General features: G+C 38.2%; 1 protein-coding gene across 1 annotated transcript; it reads right to left on the bottom strand.

Moving 5' to 3' along the window:
* Positions 1–844: 844 nt before the first annotated feature.
* Positions 845–15,901, bottom strand: LOC120309731 (vomeronasal type-2 receptor 26-like). Its single transcript, XM_039347253.1, has 6 exons — positions 15,851–15,901; positions 13,864–14,193; positions 6,328–7,167; positions 5,647–5,982; positions 3,693–3,819; positions 845–1,758 (listed from the first exon to the last, which is right to left on the bottom strand). The coding sequence occupies exons 1-6, from the start codon at positions 15,899–15,901 to the stop codon at positions 845–847; spliced, it is 2,598 nt and encodes an 865-aa protein (XP_039203187.1).
* Between the last annotated feature and the right edge of the window lie 4,641 nt (positions 15,902–20,542).

The following is a 20,542-nucleotide window of genomic DNA, read 5'->3' on the forward strand; positions in this document are numbered from 1 at the left end:
TTTTGAAAAACACCTTTGAGATAATTATGACCTCAATGACTGAGAATCTTCATAGATATTCCCCTACTGAAAGGAGCCTCAAAACCAGTTCAAATCAGATCCAGCTCAGATCTGAGGCCGGGATGTTATATGTTTTAAAGCTAGTTTTAAGCCTTCCCATTTGTTTAGAAATATTCTTTCCTGAATTATAGAAAGAACAATTGCAACAATGGAATTGCTTTATTTCTTATCTTTATTTATTTAACTTGGATTGTAATTCTTGTGACACAATGACATGAGTCACTTAAGAGAAAAATTGAGAAATTTTAGTATCTTTTCCTTGTGGAACATTTTGAGGCTGATAGTGATTTTGGATGAACATAGTTAATATATGCATTAATACAATTACTTTTCAGATAATCTATTTCAGATTGGAAAGATCGGGGGAACACCTTGTTGAAGTTCTAATCCTTGTTCCCTCTCCATAGTTAGTGTTGCCTGAGGAGATCTGTTATCATAAATAAACTTTTGCACTGCATTGAAATCACATAAAACAAACGATCACAAAACAAACCATAAATCAATATTATACAGATACATTGTCCATCTTTTTTATATTTTATGGACCACGTCTATTATCTTACACCTGAAGAAGGTTCACACAGTCACAAGAAAACTTTATTATACAAACCAGAAAACATTTTTTCATGGAATAATGAATAAAGATATTATTTGTTATCTTTCCCTTTTGAATATATCTCAGTCTTTTCATTTGGCAAATTAATCCGACCCAACAAGCAAACAAATGTCAAGCTGGATGAGAAATCTTGAATCTTCCCATTTCTTTTATTAAGTGTTCTTATAATCAATTTCTACAGACCACATTTTTCCTTGTTAGATGATCCTTCTTATTCATTTCAGGCCTCAGGACAATTATGTAACACTTAGGGAGGAAAATGCAACCAAGTAATCCAGCACTGGAACTTAGTAAAGCAAAGATTTCCACAGCAACCATATATTTTCCCTTCGAGCTTAAGTATGTTGGAACAAAAGATAGCCAAACATTGCAAAATACTAACATGCTGAAAGTGATGAATTTGGCTTCATTGAAACTATTGGGCAACTTCCTGGCTAGGAAAGCCATAATAAGGCTGACAATAGCCAGAAACCCTAGATAGCTCAGAATACAATAAAACATAACAACTGAACCTTTGTTACACTCAAATATAATTTCTTCAGTCAAGGAGATCAAGTCCATATCTGGGTAAGGGCAAGCTACACAAAGCCAGGAAATACAAATTCCTATCTGAATTAGGGAGCTGAAAAGGACAATGTAATTTGACAATTTTTTCCCTACCCATTTCTTTATCGTTGATCCTGGCTTAGTGGCCATAAAAGCCAGAACTACAGTGATGGTTTTTGCCAATACACAAGAGATAGCTACTGAGAAAACGATAGCAAAAGCTATTTGTTGTAAAGGGCAGATCACTTCCCCAGGATGGCCAATAAATAGCAATGACGAGAGGAAGCAAAGCAGAAGGGAAATTAAGAGAAGATAAGAAAGATCCCGATTGTTGGCTTTGACAATAGGAGTATTCCTGTGCTTAATAAAAATTCCAAGCACTGCAGTTGTGAGCAGAGCAAAAAAACAAGCTGAAAGGGCTAAACTGATACCCAAAACATCATCATAAGACAGAAAGATTAAACTCTTTGGCAGGCATTTATCTTGAGGTCTGTTAGGATACTGATCTTCTGGGCACTTGAAACAGTCATCCATATCTGAAGAATAAAACATTACATTCCAAAATCTGTTAGTTATTTAATTTACACAGATCTTCCTATAGTCAAGATTATAGAAAGATTTAGACTGGAGCCTCACAATACTCTACAGGCTTTTCTCTACAGAATTTAAGATAAACAGCTAGGAGGCCTGGTAACTATAAGTCATTCATCTGAGCATAATATAATTCACACTTATCACACTAGGATATTCACTCTTTTCTCAGCATGGTCTAATTTTTTTTTTAAATGGAGATGTTCAAGACTGTGCATATTAAGAGAAAATAAATAGGTCAGTGAGTATGTGTCTAAATAAGTAGGTCAAAAATATACCAGGATAAATATTTTATTTATTTATTTCTTTAAATTTGTTTGCTTCTGATCTCTACAAATTATAAAGAGTTTTTATAAAACATTTTCAAACTGATAAAAAAATAAGAGTGGAATGAAATTGTCTTTAGAAAAATGAGACAGGGCACAATCAAAATGCATTTTCTTTGTAAACCAAAAGATGAAATTGGCATGTTACAATTTATAGAATAAATATGGTCACTTATCTTGAGACACTGTTGAGTTACACTCATTACTGTTTGAAAGTTATAAACTTTGTCAGTGTTTCCTTTATTTATTTACTTATTAAATTTATTTGCCTCCCATCACCATGATATTTAATTCCAAAGGCATCTAAACTGTAATTTGTACTAGAAATAAAGAAAACAGTTTTGTTTTCTATTTTTATGTAAAATAAGGACAAACAACTCATTTGTGGCTAAAGTTATCCTTAACCTTTTTAGAACTATCATGAGTGGAGACATATTAAACATGTGGTTAAGATTGGAAAAAGAAATATTTGCATATTTTCTTTCTTTTCTTTTAAAACCATAATGTACCTAGTTTATAGTTTATACTCCAGTTTTCATGTAATTTTAATCTCAGATTGAAAAATAGTACTGTTAACTTTTAGCAACTATGGTCAGAGGTGCAGATATGCAATCGAAGGACCTGAAATTTCATAACCTATTTATAAAACAATTATTTTATATTACATTCATAAATAAAAGTGTATGAAAAAAATACTTTAATTTCCAATCAAGTTATATTGTGTTTGCATATATAATTAATTAGAACTATTGTTTCATTGTGACACATTTCCCACTGTTAGTTGCTTATGGATTTTTAATAAAGCAATTATGGAATATATATATATATATATATATATATATATATATATATATATATATATGTCTTTGGTTGTTCAGGTTTTCTCCCGCGTAAAATTGGAAGTGTCTTGGCGACGTTTCGACGAAGTCCCATTCGTCATCTTCCCATTCGTCATCCTCAAAGCATGAAGCTAAAAACACCAGCCTGAAGATGACGAATGGGACTTCGTCGAAACGTCGCCAAGACACTTCCAATTTTACGTGGGAGAAAACCTGAACAACCAAAGACCTACATACAAACACCCGCGAAAACCTCAGAAAACATATATATATATATAACTTTGATCCATAATAATCCCTACAAATAAAAAGTAAAAGAAGCCTTAAATTTGTTTTTGTATATCCCACCAATTTCTTCATTTCTTCCAGTATGGAATTTCCTAGAGATCCTCCCCCACCATGTTCCCTCTTAAATCCTTTGAATTACATGTCTTTCATGAAACAATAGGAAGTTCTTGAATACTTTGTGTGATGTGTTCTTATTATAATCTTTTGAGTCAGACTTAACTCCTGGTGACCCCAGGAACAATTTCATGCGGGTTTCTTGGTAACATTTTCCTAGCACACAGAAGAATGACTGATCCAACCATCAGACTTTCATGCCTAAAGTGGGAATGGAGCTCACAGTCTTTCAGGTTCTTTCGGGTTCTAATCCAGCACCCTAAACCATTATACCAAAATGTCTCTTAATAAAAGGAAAGGAAGAATTCTTACCATTCTGATTTGAGATCTTTCCAGCTGGACATGGAATACAGTCATAGCAACAATATGGCTTCCCTTCTTGCTTTTTCCTGCTATAACCTGGATGACAGTTTTCATTGCACACAGCAGATGGTGGCACCTATGTATACATAGAAAACTGTAGAAGTTTACTAATTCTTGAAACAGTATTTGGTCCTTATGTCATGTGGGAATGCTCTTATTTTGGCATGCTCTGGCATTATCTATGTGCTTTTATTTATTTGACCCTTCCTTCTTTCTCTCTTCTACCTTAAGCTCTTCTAAATATATTTCTGGTACACTGGCATCCCAAGTGTCAATTGAATCCTTCAGATACAGTATTCCTTCCACTTCATTCTTGAACCTGCCTCTGCAAATCTCTCTTTCCATAACCAGGATTTCCTATTCCTAATAGCTGCTGTGACAGCTGATAGAAAAGCAAGTATAGTGAACAATTATCAAATTTGGAGCCCTGTTTTATGATTTGGTGAAAAAAATACAATCAAACTATGGTTCCTGAAATGCTTTCCCAGGTCTCTTAGTATTTCTGCCTTAATAGAATCTTCTCATTCTCTTGCCTGAACAATTTATAATTTTGTGTAAAAATAAATTTAGTAGGTGAATATGAAGTATAAGGACTAAAGCACTGAATGAATTTGAGTAGTACTGTTCTTGAATCCAAACTTTTATTGATGGATGTTGAAATTCACTCTGATGCTAATAAGTACAATGCTTTTTCCACTATATTAAAAATAACCTCTAAATCAATATGTGATTGTATCTCTCTGTCTCTGTCTCTGCTCTGTCTCTGTCTCTGTCTCTGTCTCTGTGTCTGTCTTTGTCTCTGTCTCTGTCCCTCTTCTCTCCTCTCCTCTCCTCTCATCTCATCTCATCTCTTTCTCTATCTAGAGAGCCATGATGGCACAGTGGTTAGAATGCAGTCCTGCAGGCTAATTCTGTTGACTGCCAGCAATTCAATTCTCACCAGCTCAGGGTTGACTCAGCCTTCCATCCATCTGAGGTTGATAAAATGAGGACCCAGATTGTTGGGGCAATATGCTGATTCTGTAAACTGCTTAGAGAGGGCTGTAAAACACTGTGAAGTGGTATATTTGTCTTTTTATCTTTCTACATCTCTCTCTCTCTCTCTCTCTCTCTCTCTCTCTCTCTCTCTCTCTCTCTCTCTCTCTCTCACACACACACACACACACACACCCCTCTCTCATCTATCTATCTATCTATCTATCTATCTATCTATCTATCTATCTATCTATCTATCTATCTATCTATCTATATCTTTCTTCTATATTTAATTTCTATGCTGCCCATCTCAAAATGACACTGGAAAGCATAGAAATTTATTTATTTTATGATCCACAGTTGTTGCTGTGTATTCCTCTTGTTTCTTGTAACCCACTTCCCCATCAGTGTTCACCATACCTGCTTATACTTGCTTCCTGATCTGAAAAAAAAGCAAAGTGTTCTCTTATAACCAGAATAAGCAATTGTTAAGGTCTACGTAATCTTCTAGCACACAGTCTCAGATGCTGAAATTTGCTGCAACACCCCTCCAAGTTTGACAGTATCCCCCTCCCAATATTAATAGTGAGAAAGAAAGAATGAAGTCTTTCAGAACCTTGTGGAAACCCGCAGAGCAGAGGAGAGTTCTGTTATAATAAAACATGGGACACACATACTGTATATCCTGAGTATGTGATACCCTGTGAGAACTTCACTGAAGTTTTATTTGCCTTTGAAAAATACTTTGAAAGCTGTTTATTGTCAATCAAAATTTAGAATAACATATTTTATAAAACCACCACTTCATTAACTATTATTAGTAGCATTCACCCACTCTACTGTATATGCTAAAGGATAAATGCCAAGCATCAATTTTGCAATACCTTCCCCATTTGAATTTATATTTTAGAACATAATTTGGTCTAACCTTGTTAAACTCTTTGTGCCATACGATAAGATCTTCATTAATGATGAATGGTTTGCTGGATGAAGCCTCTGAATCAATCCTTCCAACCCTGATATTTGAAAAGGATTTGTTTGGAAAACCAATCAAATTTGTTATGTCATAACCGGATCTTAATTCACCATTTTCATTGAAAGATATATGGTCCCCAACATTGTTATTAAATGAGATTCTGCTCAGGAAATGATGCAGCTGATTTGGAAAAAATAAAACATTCAGAGTTTGGTAGACAATTATTTCTTTGGTTGCTCTTATGCTTATCTTATGGAGCTGTCTCTGATTCTGTCTACCTCTATAGCTCTATGTGTCACAACATGTGCCTCACTAAAAATTGCTTGCTGATCATCTGCTCTTGTAGAAATGAAGAATCTAAAGCTCTATAATGGAAATTGATGGAATGCAGTTTGTAATAATATCAGCAAGCATAACTCATGGTGAGGTCTGATGGGAGTTTTGGTTCTTCTACATAAGAATGGGAACAGAAGTTCCCCATTTGTATTTTGTATTTTGTATCACATCCTGCAGCATCTATTATTTCATCTATCATTTATTATTCATGCAGGAGAGTTAACTACAGAACAGCATACGAATCAGAAAATAAAGAAATACTCCTTAATAAATAGGGCACTTTGAATGTTTTCTTACCTTCCAAGGTTCTAGATTCAGAAACTCCACTCTTGCTCTATCTATAGTTGGTTTCAGCCTAAATCTGGATGATTTCAAGTTATGTAAAACATGAGCAATGGCATAGACAGAATTGTAGATGCTGTAACTCTGACCAGTCATACTTATTTGAAAAAAAGACTTTGGTAGGTTTTCTAGACTTCCGTCCCAACCACATTCTTTTTTGTTTTCCTGGTGCATATTAAAACAGGGTATCAAACATTCCCTCTGCCAAATGAACGTGGAAATGCCATCTTCTTTTGGCCAATGTACATTAAGGAGCTCAAGGAAAGGCGGAAATCCTGGTACTTCATTAATTTGAATGGCAAAGGATAAAGCACCGTGGAAAATTTCTATCCCCATCTTTTTGAGAAATGTTGGTGATCCAAAGTCCCAATGAGCTGTGATAATCCACACTTTGCCTAAACTTACTTCTCCCAACTGCAACATATTTTTGAAGCTCCACATTGTCTGAGTATCTGAATACATGACAATTACATTGGTTGTCATATTTTGGAGAAAATGGGTCATACTTTGAATGTGCTGTGTCAAATGAACAACATGAACTAAATCAATTAAAGGTTGTATTCTTCCTATGAAAGCTGCACAGATTCCATTCTGGGAAAACATTGATAGCATAATTGCCATAACCTTCTCTCCTTTATCTGACTTTGTTACAATAATTCCAACCCAAGTCCATTGGAAATGAAGGAGCAACTGAACAATTCCATGAAACTGCTGTGCTTCACCAGGAACCATACGATAGAAGTAAGGTATCCTGTTTTCAGCATCCTTCTCTATAGCAAAAAAGCAATAAGCAACCTAAGTTAAAAAGAAACATTTTTTTAAAAAAATTGGGTAAACAATTTATCTTATAAATTCTCCTATAGAAATCTACAAATTAAAATTCATGCAAATTAAACATATCATTTAATTATTATTATTTTTTTTATTGAAAGTTTTATAAATTTTACAAAAAGACAAAAACAATACAAAACAAAAGACAACATATACAAAAAAGAAACTAAACATTACATATATATATATAAAAAAAAACCCCATCCCCCACCCCTCACAAAAACCCTCCCTTCCCCCCCCGAGCTTCCCAGAGCAGAATATAGGCTTAATTAAAAATTAAGAAATAAAAATAAAAAATTAAATTAAAAAATCATTTAATTATTATAATGCTGTTGTATATTTCTATTTTCTTAGTAAATTAATAACAATGCAGTATTTTGTTATGTTTCTGATATTAAAAAAATAGAGTTAAAAGGTGATTTGAACTGGAGTGCTTCTCTTTTATAATTTGTGATAGTTTTCTATGTTTTATCTTGACTATTAAATCAAATACAATAATGGTAAAGCATTTTTATGTTGCTTGGTTTTACTTTCTTCCCATGAAGGTGGAGAACATGTACGTGTGTGTGTGTTCCCGTGCACCTGGGTGCACATGTATGTGTGTGTATTATTTTATAACTATGCTTACAATTCTAGTTCTCCACCTTCAGGGGAAGAAAAAAGTACAACTCTCTTCATTTTCTTTCATTTGTAATCATAAAGCATTTTTATAAGTAATATTTAGTTTCTTGAGGGCACACAACTGAATGAATATTTGGGGAAAAAAATCTGACTTGAATCTTTCGAAGGGTCACTGTTACATTTTTCATGCATTTGAAAACTACAGAATAAATGTAATATGAGAAACCAAAACAAACCTTGACTGAGTATAGAGAAGTGTATATTTATTTAAATGTTTTAAAAACATGTATAATGTATGTATATTTGTATTTGTAATATTTGCCATTCATGTATATGAACCTGAAATCTCTTTAGAATTTTCCATTTTTATAAATAAGCCATTAAGAGAATTTTAATAGTGTTGAGTCCTTGGATCAACGGCGAATGAAGAAAAGACATTCTGCTCATTACAACAGCCTTTATTCAACAGTTCTCTCTCCGTCACAGCTCTCAGGCTCACAGGTCTCTCAGACTCCTTTTAACAACGTCCCCGAGCAGAATGGTAACAATTAGGCGCGCTCCGAGCCTTGCACATGCGCGTGAAGCCGGCGCCAGCTAGTCTGGTCCCGGGCAGCTTGCAACTGCCTGGGACCATTGCAATGTCCCGAGCCTGCCTTTGCAGGCTCAGGACACAACACCCCTTCCCCCCTGGATGAGACTTATTAACTATATAGGTAGTTATACACGACCTCAACATGAGTGTGGTGTGCCAATCCAAACCTGCACATCTATTGCAGCTGTGCAATACCCACACCACAAATGGTACCGGGCTATAGTTCTGGGATTAATACCCAATGCCCATACTTCTATTTTCCACAACAACAGGCACCCTCTCACTTTTTCTGCTTTGCCAGCAGGGTTACAAAGTCCTCAAGATACTTGGGAGATCTTTTTACTCTCTGTGACCTCCTTAGATTCTGAGAATCCCCTACTTCCTCTTGTACAGAGGATGACGTGGAGTTACCCCCTCTTTCAAACCCTGGTGGTCCCCGTGAACTGTGCCCCGTTGCCTGGTCTGCTTGCTTGCCCACCGGGCTCGTCAGACCAGGACTTTGCTCCCCCATGAACCTGGTTGACCTGCCTAACTGTAGGCTCTCGGGCCCCTCTGTAAGCCTGCCACTCTTTGGCATTTCTGTAGAGCCCTCCAAGCCCACAATGGACCTATCAAGGGAACGCATCCCTTCACTCCCAAGCCCCGTAACGGGATTGTCTGGGGTTTCTGCAGTGCCCCAAAACTCAATTGCCCCCCAATCTATGCCGGAGGTGCCAGAATTGGGATTTGCCTCTCCGACCACCTCCCTGTGTGAAGGCTTCCTTCTGGAAACAGTAGCAGTACTGGGCCAGCTTGACTGTTTGTGTGCCAGCTCTCTTGCAATGTTCGGGTTATTAGGATGCTCCCGGTTATTCTCCCTGAATGGAGTGCTGAATGGTAGTTGTGAATGATGAGTATGCCCCCTGGGTGACTCCCTGGCTGGAGTAGGCACTGGTGCCTGTGTGATTTCTTGTTCCCTTGAATTCCTGTTTGGAACACTTGCGGAACCTTGGAACAGGCTGTCTGTGGCTTCTCTGTTTGGCCCCGGCTACTGCCAACACGCTTCCCTTTGCCCATAGTGGTTCCCCTCCCCCCTGGAGAAAACCCAGGAGTTCCAGAGGGTAAGTCCAGTCTCGTACGCAGCTGATAGATATGCCGCCGAAGGACACGACCATCGTCCAAGGAGACCTCGTATGACAAAGGGCCAGTAACCTTGCATACTATGGCAGGAACCCACAAGTGACCAGGCCCATAGTTCTGGGTCCTTACGGGGGCACCCACTTACAGTTACCGCAGTGCCCTGGGTTGGGTGACATCAGGAGGCAGTCTATGCGGGTGCAACCTGTCAAGTTTGGTGATCAGTTTGCGCCTCCAATGGAGTTCAGCTGGGCTCTTCCCAGTGGAAGTTGAAGGTGTGGTGCGGTAAGGAAGAAGAAAGTCTGCCAACCTGTGGTGCCAGTCTCCATAGATCAGTTTCTTTAAAGCATCCTTGGTGATGCGGACCATCCGTTCAGCCATACCGTTGGTGGAAGGGTGGAATGGTGCAGAGGTGGCATGACGAATCATGTTGGCCTGTAAGAAAGCTTGAAACTTGAAAGAAGTGAATTGAGGACCATTGTCAGACACCAGGACGTCAGGGAGCCCATGTGCAGCAAAAATCCCCCTCAGTACTTGAATGGTCTTGGCAGCAGTGGTTGAAGAGACAGGTACAATCTCAAGCCACTTTGAATAGCTGTCAACAAGGACCAAGAAGAATTGACCCTGAAAGGGCCCAGCATAATCAATGTGCACCCTAGACAAAGGTGACTGTGTTTCCTCCCATCTATGTACAGGAGCCTGAGGCATTTCTGGGCGTGAGCGCTGACACAAATGGCATCCGTGCACCTGAGCCTCTACTTCCCTGTCTAACCCTGGCCACCACAAATGGCTGCACACAAGTGCCTTCATTCTGACAATGCCAGGATGGCCCTCATGAAGGGAAGCCAAGACCCTAGGCCTCATTGAGGTAGGAATAACAACTTTGCTGTCCCACAGTAGACAGCCTGAAAAGTGGATAACTCATGTTTCTTAAGCCAGAAACTCTGAAACTCAGTACCTTGACAACTCTCTGGCCATCCAGATAAAACCCAGGACAATACACGAGTGAGTGTGAGGTCCATGGCTGATTCAGCAGCCACATCCCTGGCATTTAAAGGCGACTCAGGCAATGCCTGAATGGAAAGGATGTTGATAGCAGGGGCAGGGTCAGCCTCTACCATTTGTAAGGGTAATCTGCTAAGGCCATCAACATGGCCCATTTCCTTGCCAGGTTTGTGAACCAGAGAAAAGTCATAGGCTGACAGAAAGATGGACCATCTCAGCATTCTGGGGGAGATGATGTGGGGGGTTTGTTTGTTTGTAGTAAACAACCCCAACAGAGGCTTATGGTCAGTGTAGACCGTGAAGTGTCTGCCATATAGGAAATCATGGAATTTTTTAATTCCAGCAACAATGGCCAAGGCTTCTCTATCTATCTGAATGTAGTTTCGCTCAGCAAAAGACAAGGTTCTGGAGTAATATGCAACAGGAACCTGAGTTCCATCAGGTCTTAGATGGCTAAGTACTGCTCCCACCCCATATGGGGAAGCATCACAAGCGATGCACACAGGAAGAGTTTCATTAAAATGTGCAAGCACATCATTTGATGTAAGTAAGGCCTTAACCTCATTGAAGCTTGCTTCATGTGCTTGTGACCAATGCCACACTGCCTGTTTGTCCAAGAGCCGATGAAGTGGCTCAGCTACATTAGCTTTGTTAGGTATGAATGAATTGTAGAAGTTCAAGTGGCCCAGAAAAGCTTGTAATTCAACTTTAGACTTAGGCCTAGGAGCCTGCAGGATAGCCTTTAATTTAGACTCAGCAGGGTCAATACCCTTGGCATCTATTCTGAATTCCAGGAAATCTGTAGAAGACACTCCAATTTTGCATTTGTCTTTTTTAAGCTTGAGGCCTTATTTCCTGAAACGCAGCAGAACAGCCCTCAACCTCTCAGCTAAATTTTGAGTGGATTCTCCTGCTATTAGGACACCATCAAAATAAGGGCCAAACCCCTTGTATACCCTTCAGGGTGTTTTCCATTACGCTTTGGAAAATTCCAGGAGCCACATTTATTCCAAATTGTAGTTTTTTGACTTTGAATGCCCCCCTATGAGTTACAATAGTTTGTGCTTCAGCAGCAGCTTCATCAACAGGTAACTGTTGATAAGCCTGTGCTAAATCCAGCTTTGCAAAAACACGCCCCCCCCTTTGAGGGAGGCTAAAATGTGGCTGACTACAGGTACAGGATATGCATGCTATTGCAAAGCCTTGTTTAGAGTGCATTTGTAATCTGCACAGATGCGAATGTCCCCATTAGCCTTGAGAGGCGTGACTATGGGAGTTTCCCATGGACTGAAGTCCACAGGTTCCAAAACACCTTGCTGAATCAATTTGTCCAATTCAGCATCAATTTTTCCTTTCAAAGCAAAGGGTACTCTCCTTGCTTTTACTCTGATAGGAGTGACAGTGACAGTGGGGTCCAGTTTCAAGGAAACTGGGGGGTCTTTGTATGTTCCCAGCTGAGGGCTGAAGACATCTGCAAATTCTTTGCAGACTTCTTGTAGACCTAATGTTTGCAAATTGTGTAGCCCTGTAACTTGGATTCCCAAAGCCTCAAACCAATCGAGTCCAATGAGACTCCTTCTTTCACCCCCAACTACCAATGTACAACACAAGGATTTTGAAATCCTCAAAATTCTTATGTTGTACATTAAGGGTGGCCTCCCCCTTAACACACACCTTGGAATTTTGGAAGTCTGTCAAGACTATATTGGATGGCCTAAGCTTGGCTTGGAACCCACTGCTAGAGCAAATCTTTCTGAAAGTGTGAACAGAAATTATTGAAAGGGCAGAGCCAGTGTCCAGTTCCATAACTAATGGAACTCCCTGTAACTTCACCTTAAGTGACAGTTTCTTTTTAAGTGGCCTGTGTATGCCTGTCCTATAAATGCTTCTACGTGATGCACAGAAACCCACCCTGTTTTGGCTGGGGACCCTGATACCTTTCAGGCGCAATTCTTCTCGGGGTTGTACCTTCTGACAGCCCAGACACACAGCTGCTATGTGGCCGTGCTTTCCACATGCTCTACAGATTGCAGAACGGAACCTGCAGTCGATCCTCCTGTGGCAACCTCCACACCCGAAGCACTTGGGTACAGCTGAAGAATTTTCTTTGCCTTCCTTCTTTTTCCTTTCTCTGGCTGGGTAGAGATGATCCACCTCATCTTCAGGATCTTCTTCTGAGTTCTCCTGGACTCCCTCATGGTGTACGGAGACGGCTTCTGGGTTGTTCCTGATAGGCCTCATGTTCTTGACTGCCCCACTTGCTGCCTCTTCTGCAGTGACCTCTCTCAAGGCATCTTGGAATGAAATGTCCTCTTTTGCAAAGAGTCTTTGTTGCAAGTCTCTGTTCCTAAGCCCGCATACAAACGGTCTCTCAGCCTTTCTTCTAGATCTTTAAAATCACAAGGCTTAGCTGCTCTTCTCAAGGCTGCAATGTATTCTTTAGCTGATTCACCAGCTCTTTGATCCCTCTGTTCAAAAGTGTGTCTCCACGCAATAACAAACAACTTGGGCTGAAAATGTTTCTTCAATAACTTTTTAAAATCTGTGTAAGTTTTCTGCAATTTCAAATGCATCTTGACCACAGACACACAGCAAAATAGCGGCTTTCAAGCCATCTTCTCTTACTTGATTTACTCTAAAGTAATTTTCTACTCTGGCAACATAAGACTCCCATCTTTCTGGGTGATTAACCTCGAATTCAGACAGTCTTCCTATCTTCGCCATTCTTGCTTCTTACTCTAGGAAGGGGTCTATCAGCCAGCTTACCTCCAGCGACACTGTACTGGCAGGCCAGGTGCTGAATTTAATGCCGTCTTCCTCTCTCCAGGACTCCTAGGGTGAGCTCACAAATCTTCTTCTTTAATCTTGCAAGCGATCCCACCTTCATCGCCAGTGTTGAGTCCTTGGATCAATGGCGAATGAAAAGAAGACATTCTGCTCATTACAACAGCCTTTATTCAACAGTTCTCTCTCCGTCACAGCTTTCAGGCTAGCAGGCCTCTCAGACTCCTTTTAACAACGTCCCCGGGCAGAATGGTAACAATTAGGCACGCACATGCGCGTGAAGCCAGCGCCAGCCAGTCTGGTCCCAGGCAGCTTGCAACTGCCCAGGACCATTGCAATGTCCCAAGCCTACCTTTGCAGGCTCAGGACACAACAAATAGGTATAAAGGGCATCTTAGGCACATAATCAGGTCTTAGCCACTGACTGTAAATCATATTTTTCCCACATTCTTGTTTTCCTTGGTTTTGTGAGGACTTAGAAAAGGCTAATAAAGAGTATACTGTAAACTAGAATATCAATCTTTCTTGTATACATATCCTACCTGTGGAATTTTGTAGCTGATTAAGATGTTGGCCATCAGATGTGAGTTTTCGGAGTCAGATTCTCCAATGACAACTGGTAACATATTCTGTTTCTCACAACTATAATTAGGGATAGTCCTTTCTTGGCTGGATAGAAGCTTCAAGGTGTTCAGATATATCATCCTTGCATCAATGTAACTATTAGAGATGTGGAATCCAAGGCTGATGTTTGGTAAGATTTTTGGATTCCTATTGATCTCCTTTACTGCATATACTAAGGAGAGTATATGTTGATTGTTTATTGGCATTTCACTGGAATGAGAAGTTGTATTCTTTATCAAATGGTCATACTACAAAGAGATAAAAAGGAAGATAAAGAAAACAAGGAGAAGAAATAAAGAGATAAAAATTGCAGGCAAAAATGGGGTGATACATAAATTAGAAAAATGCAGAGAGGAGTAAATGAGAGGGCAAAGACAATTGCAATATCAAGAATATTATCTTAAAGTATATTGACATTATGTAACTCAGCCTACATATGTTTCAGATTGGCATAATTAAGTTACTGTTGTTCTCTCTTCATTGGCAATGCAAAAGGTAATGATTACAGACTACTATAAGAATTATTTTATATCCCATAAATTGAATCTTGAAGGTGACAATACTCCTATCAACATGTTCTTTGGTACCCATTAAACTTTTCATCCTATCTAATTTTATTTTAAAATACTTTTAATTAAACGAGTATATCTATAACAAAGCAAAAACAATTCCCCCCAGCTTCAAGATATCTCAAAGGTGCTTTTTCAAAAGGCAACTAGATTGTTTTTTCCTTGAGGAAGAAGAAGTGGCTTCAAGATAGTTTTTTCTAACAATGATTCAGAGTTTCACACATCTCTGAACCCAGAGATATTCTTAGAACACAAAATGGGAGTGATTGTAGTTCAGTTTGCCTTCAAATTTTTTTGATATTTTCTGATTATCTCCAGTCAATGATTTTGTGAGAGTGCCCATAAAATGGCTTCCAAGTAACAGATGTATGTCCTGGTCTTCAATACTAGAGACTTCAGCCTTACAAACTATGGGCATATTTCTCACCCTTATGGAACATAAATTGCAAATTGACACTATCAACTGCATACAGAGAGAATCAATATAAAATGATTTACAGATGGCATTTAACACCAGAGAGATTGGCTAAAATGTATAAAAACATAGACCCAAAATGTTGGAAATATAAAATCAGAGAAAGAACATTTTATCATATGTGGTGGCTGTGCCCCAAAGCAAAAAATTATTAGGAACGAATAAGAGATTGGATACAGGAGATAACTGATTTCAGTTATAACTGGTTTGATAACTGATAACTGATAACTGATAACTGGTTTGAAATGGATTTCAAACCAGAATTATTTCTTTTGGGCACAATAAATTTAAAGATGGAAAAACAACTCAAACACATCATTATACACATATTGACTGCAGCTCGTATAGCATATGCTCAATGTTGGAAGAATGAAAATATTGCCACAAATGATATGATTATGTACAAAATCTTGGAATGTGCAGAAATGAACAAACTTACATTAGAATTAAAAGACAAGGAGGCAACAGAATTTTATGAAATTTGGAATAAATATTATAATTGGCTAGAACAGAGAAAGAAAAAGACATAATTATTGATGTACATAAAATGTAAATAAGATGTAAAGAATGCTTAAAATGTAGAGTACTGTTTATGTTTATGTATTTTAAGTTTGTTTTGGTGTATGGTATATGGTGAAAAATAATAAAAAAAAATTTAAAAAAGAATTTATCACTCAACAGATAGACAGATACTTACACTGGCGATTCAAAAAGCCATGGATTTGGATACTGCCTGAAATGTATTGTTTCTGAGAATGGATAGAACTGAGAAGCAACCCCACCAATGATAAAGTCACCAGTCTGATAATATTTTTGTGGTTTCTTAAAGGGGTTGCTCAGTTTGCATATAATACCATATACCTTGCCTAGAGATACAAGCAACAGCCACACTGAAAGCATAAAGAATGACATGTTCATTCCTATGGCTGATACAGGTCTTTTTTCACACAAATTCTCTCTTTTATTTTAAATGAGATGATAATATCCATCAAGATGCATTTTTCCTTGTTCATTGCCCTCAAGGTCATCTATATCTGTTTGTAAATATGCTTCATTAGCTTTCAAAATTTTAACTTTTAAAATGTATGAGTTTGGGAGAGACTGAGGTTAAATCATAGTGATCTGAGATAATGATATGTTTTATCAGATCTCCAAAGAACATTCGTTGGAAAGCATAATGTCATGTAAAATGTTTAAATGTTCAAGATAGTATGCTATTCTATTACTCTTATACAAAGGTAATGTTTTTGAAGTTTCTATTTTAGTTTGCTTTTTAGTTTGCTTTTTTATCTCTAAAAGTTAACTGACTGGTTGAATGCTGATTTATTTTAACACCCTGCTGGACTTTATCTGTTTTCTTTCTTTCCTTCATTTGATCTACTTTGCTGTCTTGAATAACTCTTGCTTCTCTGTAAGGCTGTGGTGGTGAACCTATGGCACATATGTCAGAAGCAGCACTCAGAGCCCTCTCTGTGGGCACACATGCCATGCCCCGAAGATGGCAATCATCCCTTTTCAACCAGCCACCCACTAACTCGCAGAGGTCCTACATGGCCAGATGCATCCCAGCACAGCTGGTTTCCCTCCCCCCGTCCCTCCTGGCCTCGTATGCTCTCCTTTCCTGGGCATGACCCACTGCATCGCCTATTCAGCTGTTGGCCGGCCATCCATCCAGCTGAGAGGCGGCTTCTCTGAACTGCTGGCAGCAGGCTGTAGAGCCCCAGAGTGCGCCAGTTGAGGGGCTGGCAGCCTGTGGCTGCTGACGGACACTGTTGGCCCCCATGCACTTGCTGGCATCTGTGTGTGGGGGCTGATGGTGTCAGGCAGCCACTGCCCTGGCCCCTGCCTTGCCTTGCCCTGTGACAATGGCACCCCTGCCTCACCTTGTCTTGCCTCACCCCACAGGATGAGCCTCCTGCCCACTGCCCCACCTGCCAGAGACCCTCTGGATTTCTCCCAACCTTGCCTGGCCCCCACAGGCATCCCTCCTGAGCAACATTGAGGTGACTACATCCACCTTGGCCACACCCACCCAGTCTGCCATGACTACAGCCACGCCCACTCAGTGGGCCATGCCCACCTGGCACCTGGTGATAAATAAGTGGGTTTTGGGTTGCAGTTTGGGCACTCGGTCACTAAAAAGTTCGCCATCACTGCCGTAAGGAATTTATGACACATTCCTGGGTACAGAAAGTGTTTTGACTTGATTTACATTTATATTAGACTTTCACTACAGGAATGTTGCATTTTATTAACTTGCAAAATATTTATTTTTAATTTAAAGATGAAGTATACTTAATATTCTGTCTTAATTTTTCTGATTATGTTCTGTACATTTTCCTTCAGCTTGCTTATTGAACATTTACACTAGTATATGGTAACAAAAATATTTTACCATTGTTGTACCAGATGGTCCCAAATGTCTATCAATACACTGAGGTTATTCAACTACTTTAGAATTTTGGATGGATATGGATTGATCTCTTTGCTGTGGATGATGATTTTGGGCACATACATTTGCTGAAAATTGTACCATTGCTCTCCTGAAACATTTGTTAAGCTTTCATACTTAGAACACCACAGTAGACATATGTGGATGAATATAGACACTTGACTTCAATAGAATTAAGATATGATTTTTTTTATGGATCAAAAAGTTCATGTATGCTTTGTATATGGAACTTATCCATTCATGCAAAAACTGAGAGTTTAGCATCTTTGACTTGGAGAAAAGAACTCCTTAAAAGGGACATATTTCAACATCAAAGGATGGAAGTGTCCTATTCAATTTAATGTGAATGATGATCACCTGGATATAATTTTTTTAAAAAATGGTTTATTCAGTTTCAAATATAAAAGGTTATAATATAAAATTACAACAAAAGGGGAAAAGTAGGGAGGGGATAACAATGAGAAAAGTTTAAAATGGAGACAACTTACCAAAGTAACATAAAAAAATTACCTCCAACTCTTCAATATGGATACAATTATATAATAGAATAATTCCTTGTTTTAGTTTAATTAAAAGTAGTTCCAAATCTAAAATATAAAAAGTATACATACCTAGCAATCAAATGATACCAATAAATAGTATCATGGTCTCTGACTCTAAATAAATACATATCACATAATAATAATTCCATAAAGGCCCATAATAGTACTAGGTACTTAATCAAATATCTATAAGAAAGCATCATGTACTTTAAATTTAAGCAAATGAATGAAACCATAAAGTAAATATTGATCCAATTTGATCTAGTGGTTCAGACTCGAGGCTAGAAACATCTCTGCAGTCACTTTGAACACTCTGATACAAGTAAAACAATAGATGGCCAGCTCTTGAAAGTGGGTCCGATTAAACATGCTGCGGCACACCCTCCCCCACGTAACTAACCTATAACCTAACATAACCCTATATATTGGGGAAGAACTGCATTGCCAAAATTCTCCCACTTGAATCCTGCAGTTGCACATTCCATCACATTTTAGAAGAAAGATACAAAATATTTGATTTATAAAATTTTGGGTGAAGAATGTATTTCAGCAGGAACAAAAGAAAAAGAAAGAAAGAAAGAAAGAAGACGGAAGAAAGGAAGGAAGGAAGGAAGGAAGGAAGGAAGGAAGGAAAGAAGGAAGGGAATTGTTTTGTATATAAATTTCTAAATGAATGTAGAAATTGTATTGATTGATGAGCATGGTAGATTGGTTGGAATGGAAATTAATTTATCTGGAATTAAGACTTTGATAAAGGGAATTTATAAAGTAGTATTTAATAAAAAATTAACAGGTTTTCCTATGACAGTTATGTTTGATGAGGGATTGGAATGCAATGATCATTCACAACTGGGTAGAATTTCTCAGATGAATATTAAAATCACTCAGGGCAAATTACCAAAAGATTTATTTGATTTTGATGGGCAACCTAGGCATGAAAATGAATCTAGTATACTAGGTAAAACTTTTCAGTTTTAATCACTGTTATCAATTTATTGTATAGGAGGGTTGTCTTGTAGTTTTTTCAGGAAATTTGATTAAAAAAAGGCCCATAGGACTTACATGGTATAAAAAAAAATCAAAGCAAACTACACTGTATTTACAATCATTAAATACATACTTCTAGCCCTTTTCTCAGGAGAAATGAGCAAAATACTGAGAACTGGAGAGAACTTAATTGTTTCCCCAACTGTTATCAAAATTACAGGTTCCTTCTTTAGCATTATTGATGATATTAAACTCAATTTTCAGAAAGTCAGCCTACCAGAGTGCTTTTGCCTATCTTCAAAATATAATTTGTTGAATAGTGTATAGATAAATAGCATTTGAAGCATTTCTATTCTAATCTTCATTTCATATTTCAATTTTTCTCCCATTATACCGATTGCTCAGATCACTTTTATATAAAGGAATGTATCTTTGCCATGTACAGAGATCATTGAAGAGAAATGAACAAATGGAAGCTTTAGTGACTTTAAGAAGTGGTTGTCCATGCAGAATTTTATTAATTTAATTTAAAAGCAATGAGGAAATAATTCTACTCTTGCAAGCAAAAAATGAAGATGGCAAAGTAGCTTCTTGGATATAAAACATTTGTTTTTGTTTTTTTAAAAACTGGCATTAGTTCAAAGCACTTTAAAAAACTGAAAGAAGCACAGAGGAACCAAAATTGAAATCTCTTTGGAGAAAATATTCCAATATTGTGGCAACTGTTTTAGAGGCCATATATGTAATGTAATAAAAATGATGCCATGGAATTTAATGATGTAGCAATAGGATGTTTTTCTGTACAGGAACAGCTATCTTTCTCTGGATGGAAACTGTCAACAATAGGACAGAGTTGACAGCAATAATGCTTCTTGTGTTCCTGTTCTGTACTTACAAAACATATGCTACCAATTGTAGCATTCTTGATGACCCACTTCCTATACCCCATCAATTTGTTCAGCCAGGAAATGTTATTTTGGGGGCAATTGTCCCTCAAGCCTTCTTCTTTCATAACAGGCCTTCCTTCACAGAAGATCCTGCTTGGACGTTGATCAATGAAGTGATGTAAGGAATTCTATATTTTTTTTTCTTCAGACTAGTAATTGCAAAATAATTCAGGGAAAAAGCAACAGGATTATAAAGTGATAACTCTTTGAAATCAAATGTCATTGAAAAATTTCAAATGTCATTGAGAGTTTTCTATTAATTAGTTTTCTCTTTCTTTGAAATATAAGAAGTTGGCTACTGATTAGAAAACTCCATGTGCCTTCACACATTGCATTAAAAACATGTATGATTCTACTGATGTTCACTTTATGAGTCATTTGTAATAGTTAATGATAATTTGTCAGATGGTCAGTGTTATGTCCCGAGCCTTTGCAAACGGCTCGGGCGTTTGCAGGCAGTCCCGGGCAGGTGCAAAGCTGCCCGGGACCAGACAGGCTGTCGCCAGCGCCGTGCGCATGCGCGGGTGCTGGCACGGGAAAAGTAACCCATTTACCCGGGAGTTGCCTATATAAGAGGCTGCGAGGCGTTTGGGCGAGGCTGAAGCCATCTTCCTGTAAGCTGAAC

Source organism: Crotalus tigris, unplaced genomic scaffold, assembly GCF_016545835.1.
Source record: "Crotalus tigris isolate CLP2741 ecotype Arizona unplaced genomic scaffold, ASM1654583v1 scf7180000018058.1502924, whole genome shotgun sequence".
Taxonomy (NCBI): Eukaryota; Metazoa; Chordata; class Lepidosauria; order Squamata; family Viperidae; genus Crotalus; species Crotalus tigris.

What these genes read in the sequence shown, in the direction of transcription:
- LOC120309731 (XM_039347253.1), bottom strand. Translation starts at nt 15,901, where the DNA reads ATGTCATTCTTTATGCTTTCAGTGTGGCTGTTGCTTGTATCTCTAGGC. An exon ending in TGAATCTAGAACCTTGGAAG is followed by an intron (nt 5,983 to 6,327) that starts GTAAGAAAACAT and finishes TGTGACACATAG; the next exon opens with AGCTATAGAGGTAGACAGAA. An exon ending in GGCACAAAGAGTTTAACAAG is followed by an intron (nt 3,820 to 5,646) that starts GTTAGACCAAAT and finishes ATGTATACATAG; the next exon opens with GTGCCACCATCTGCTGTGTG.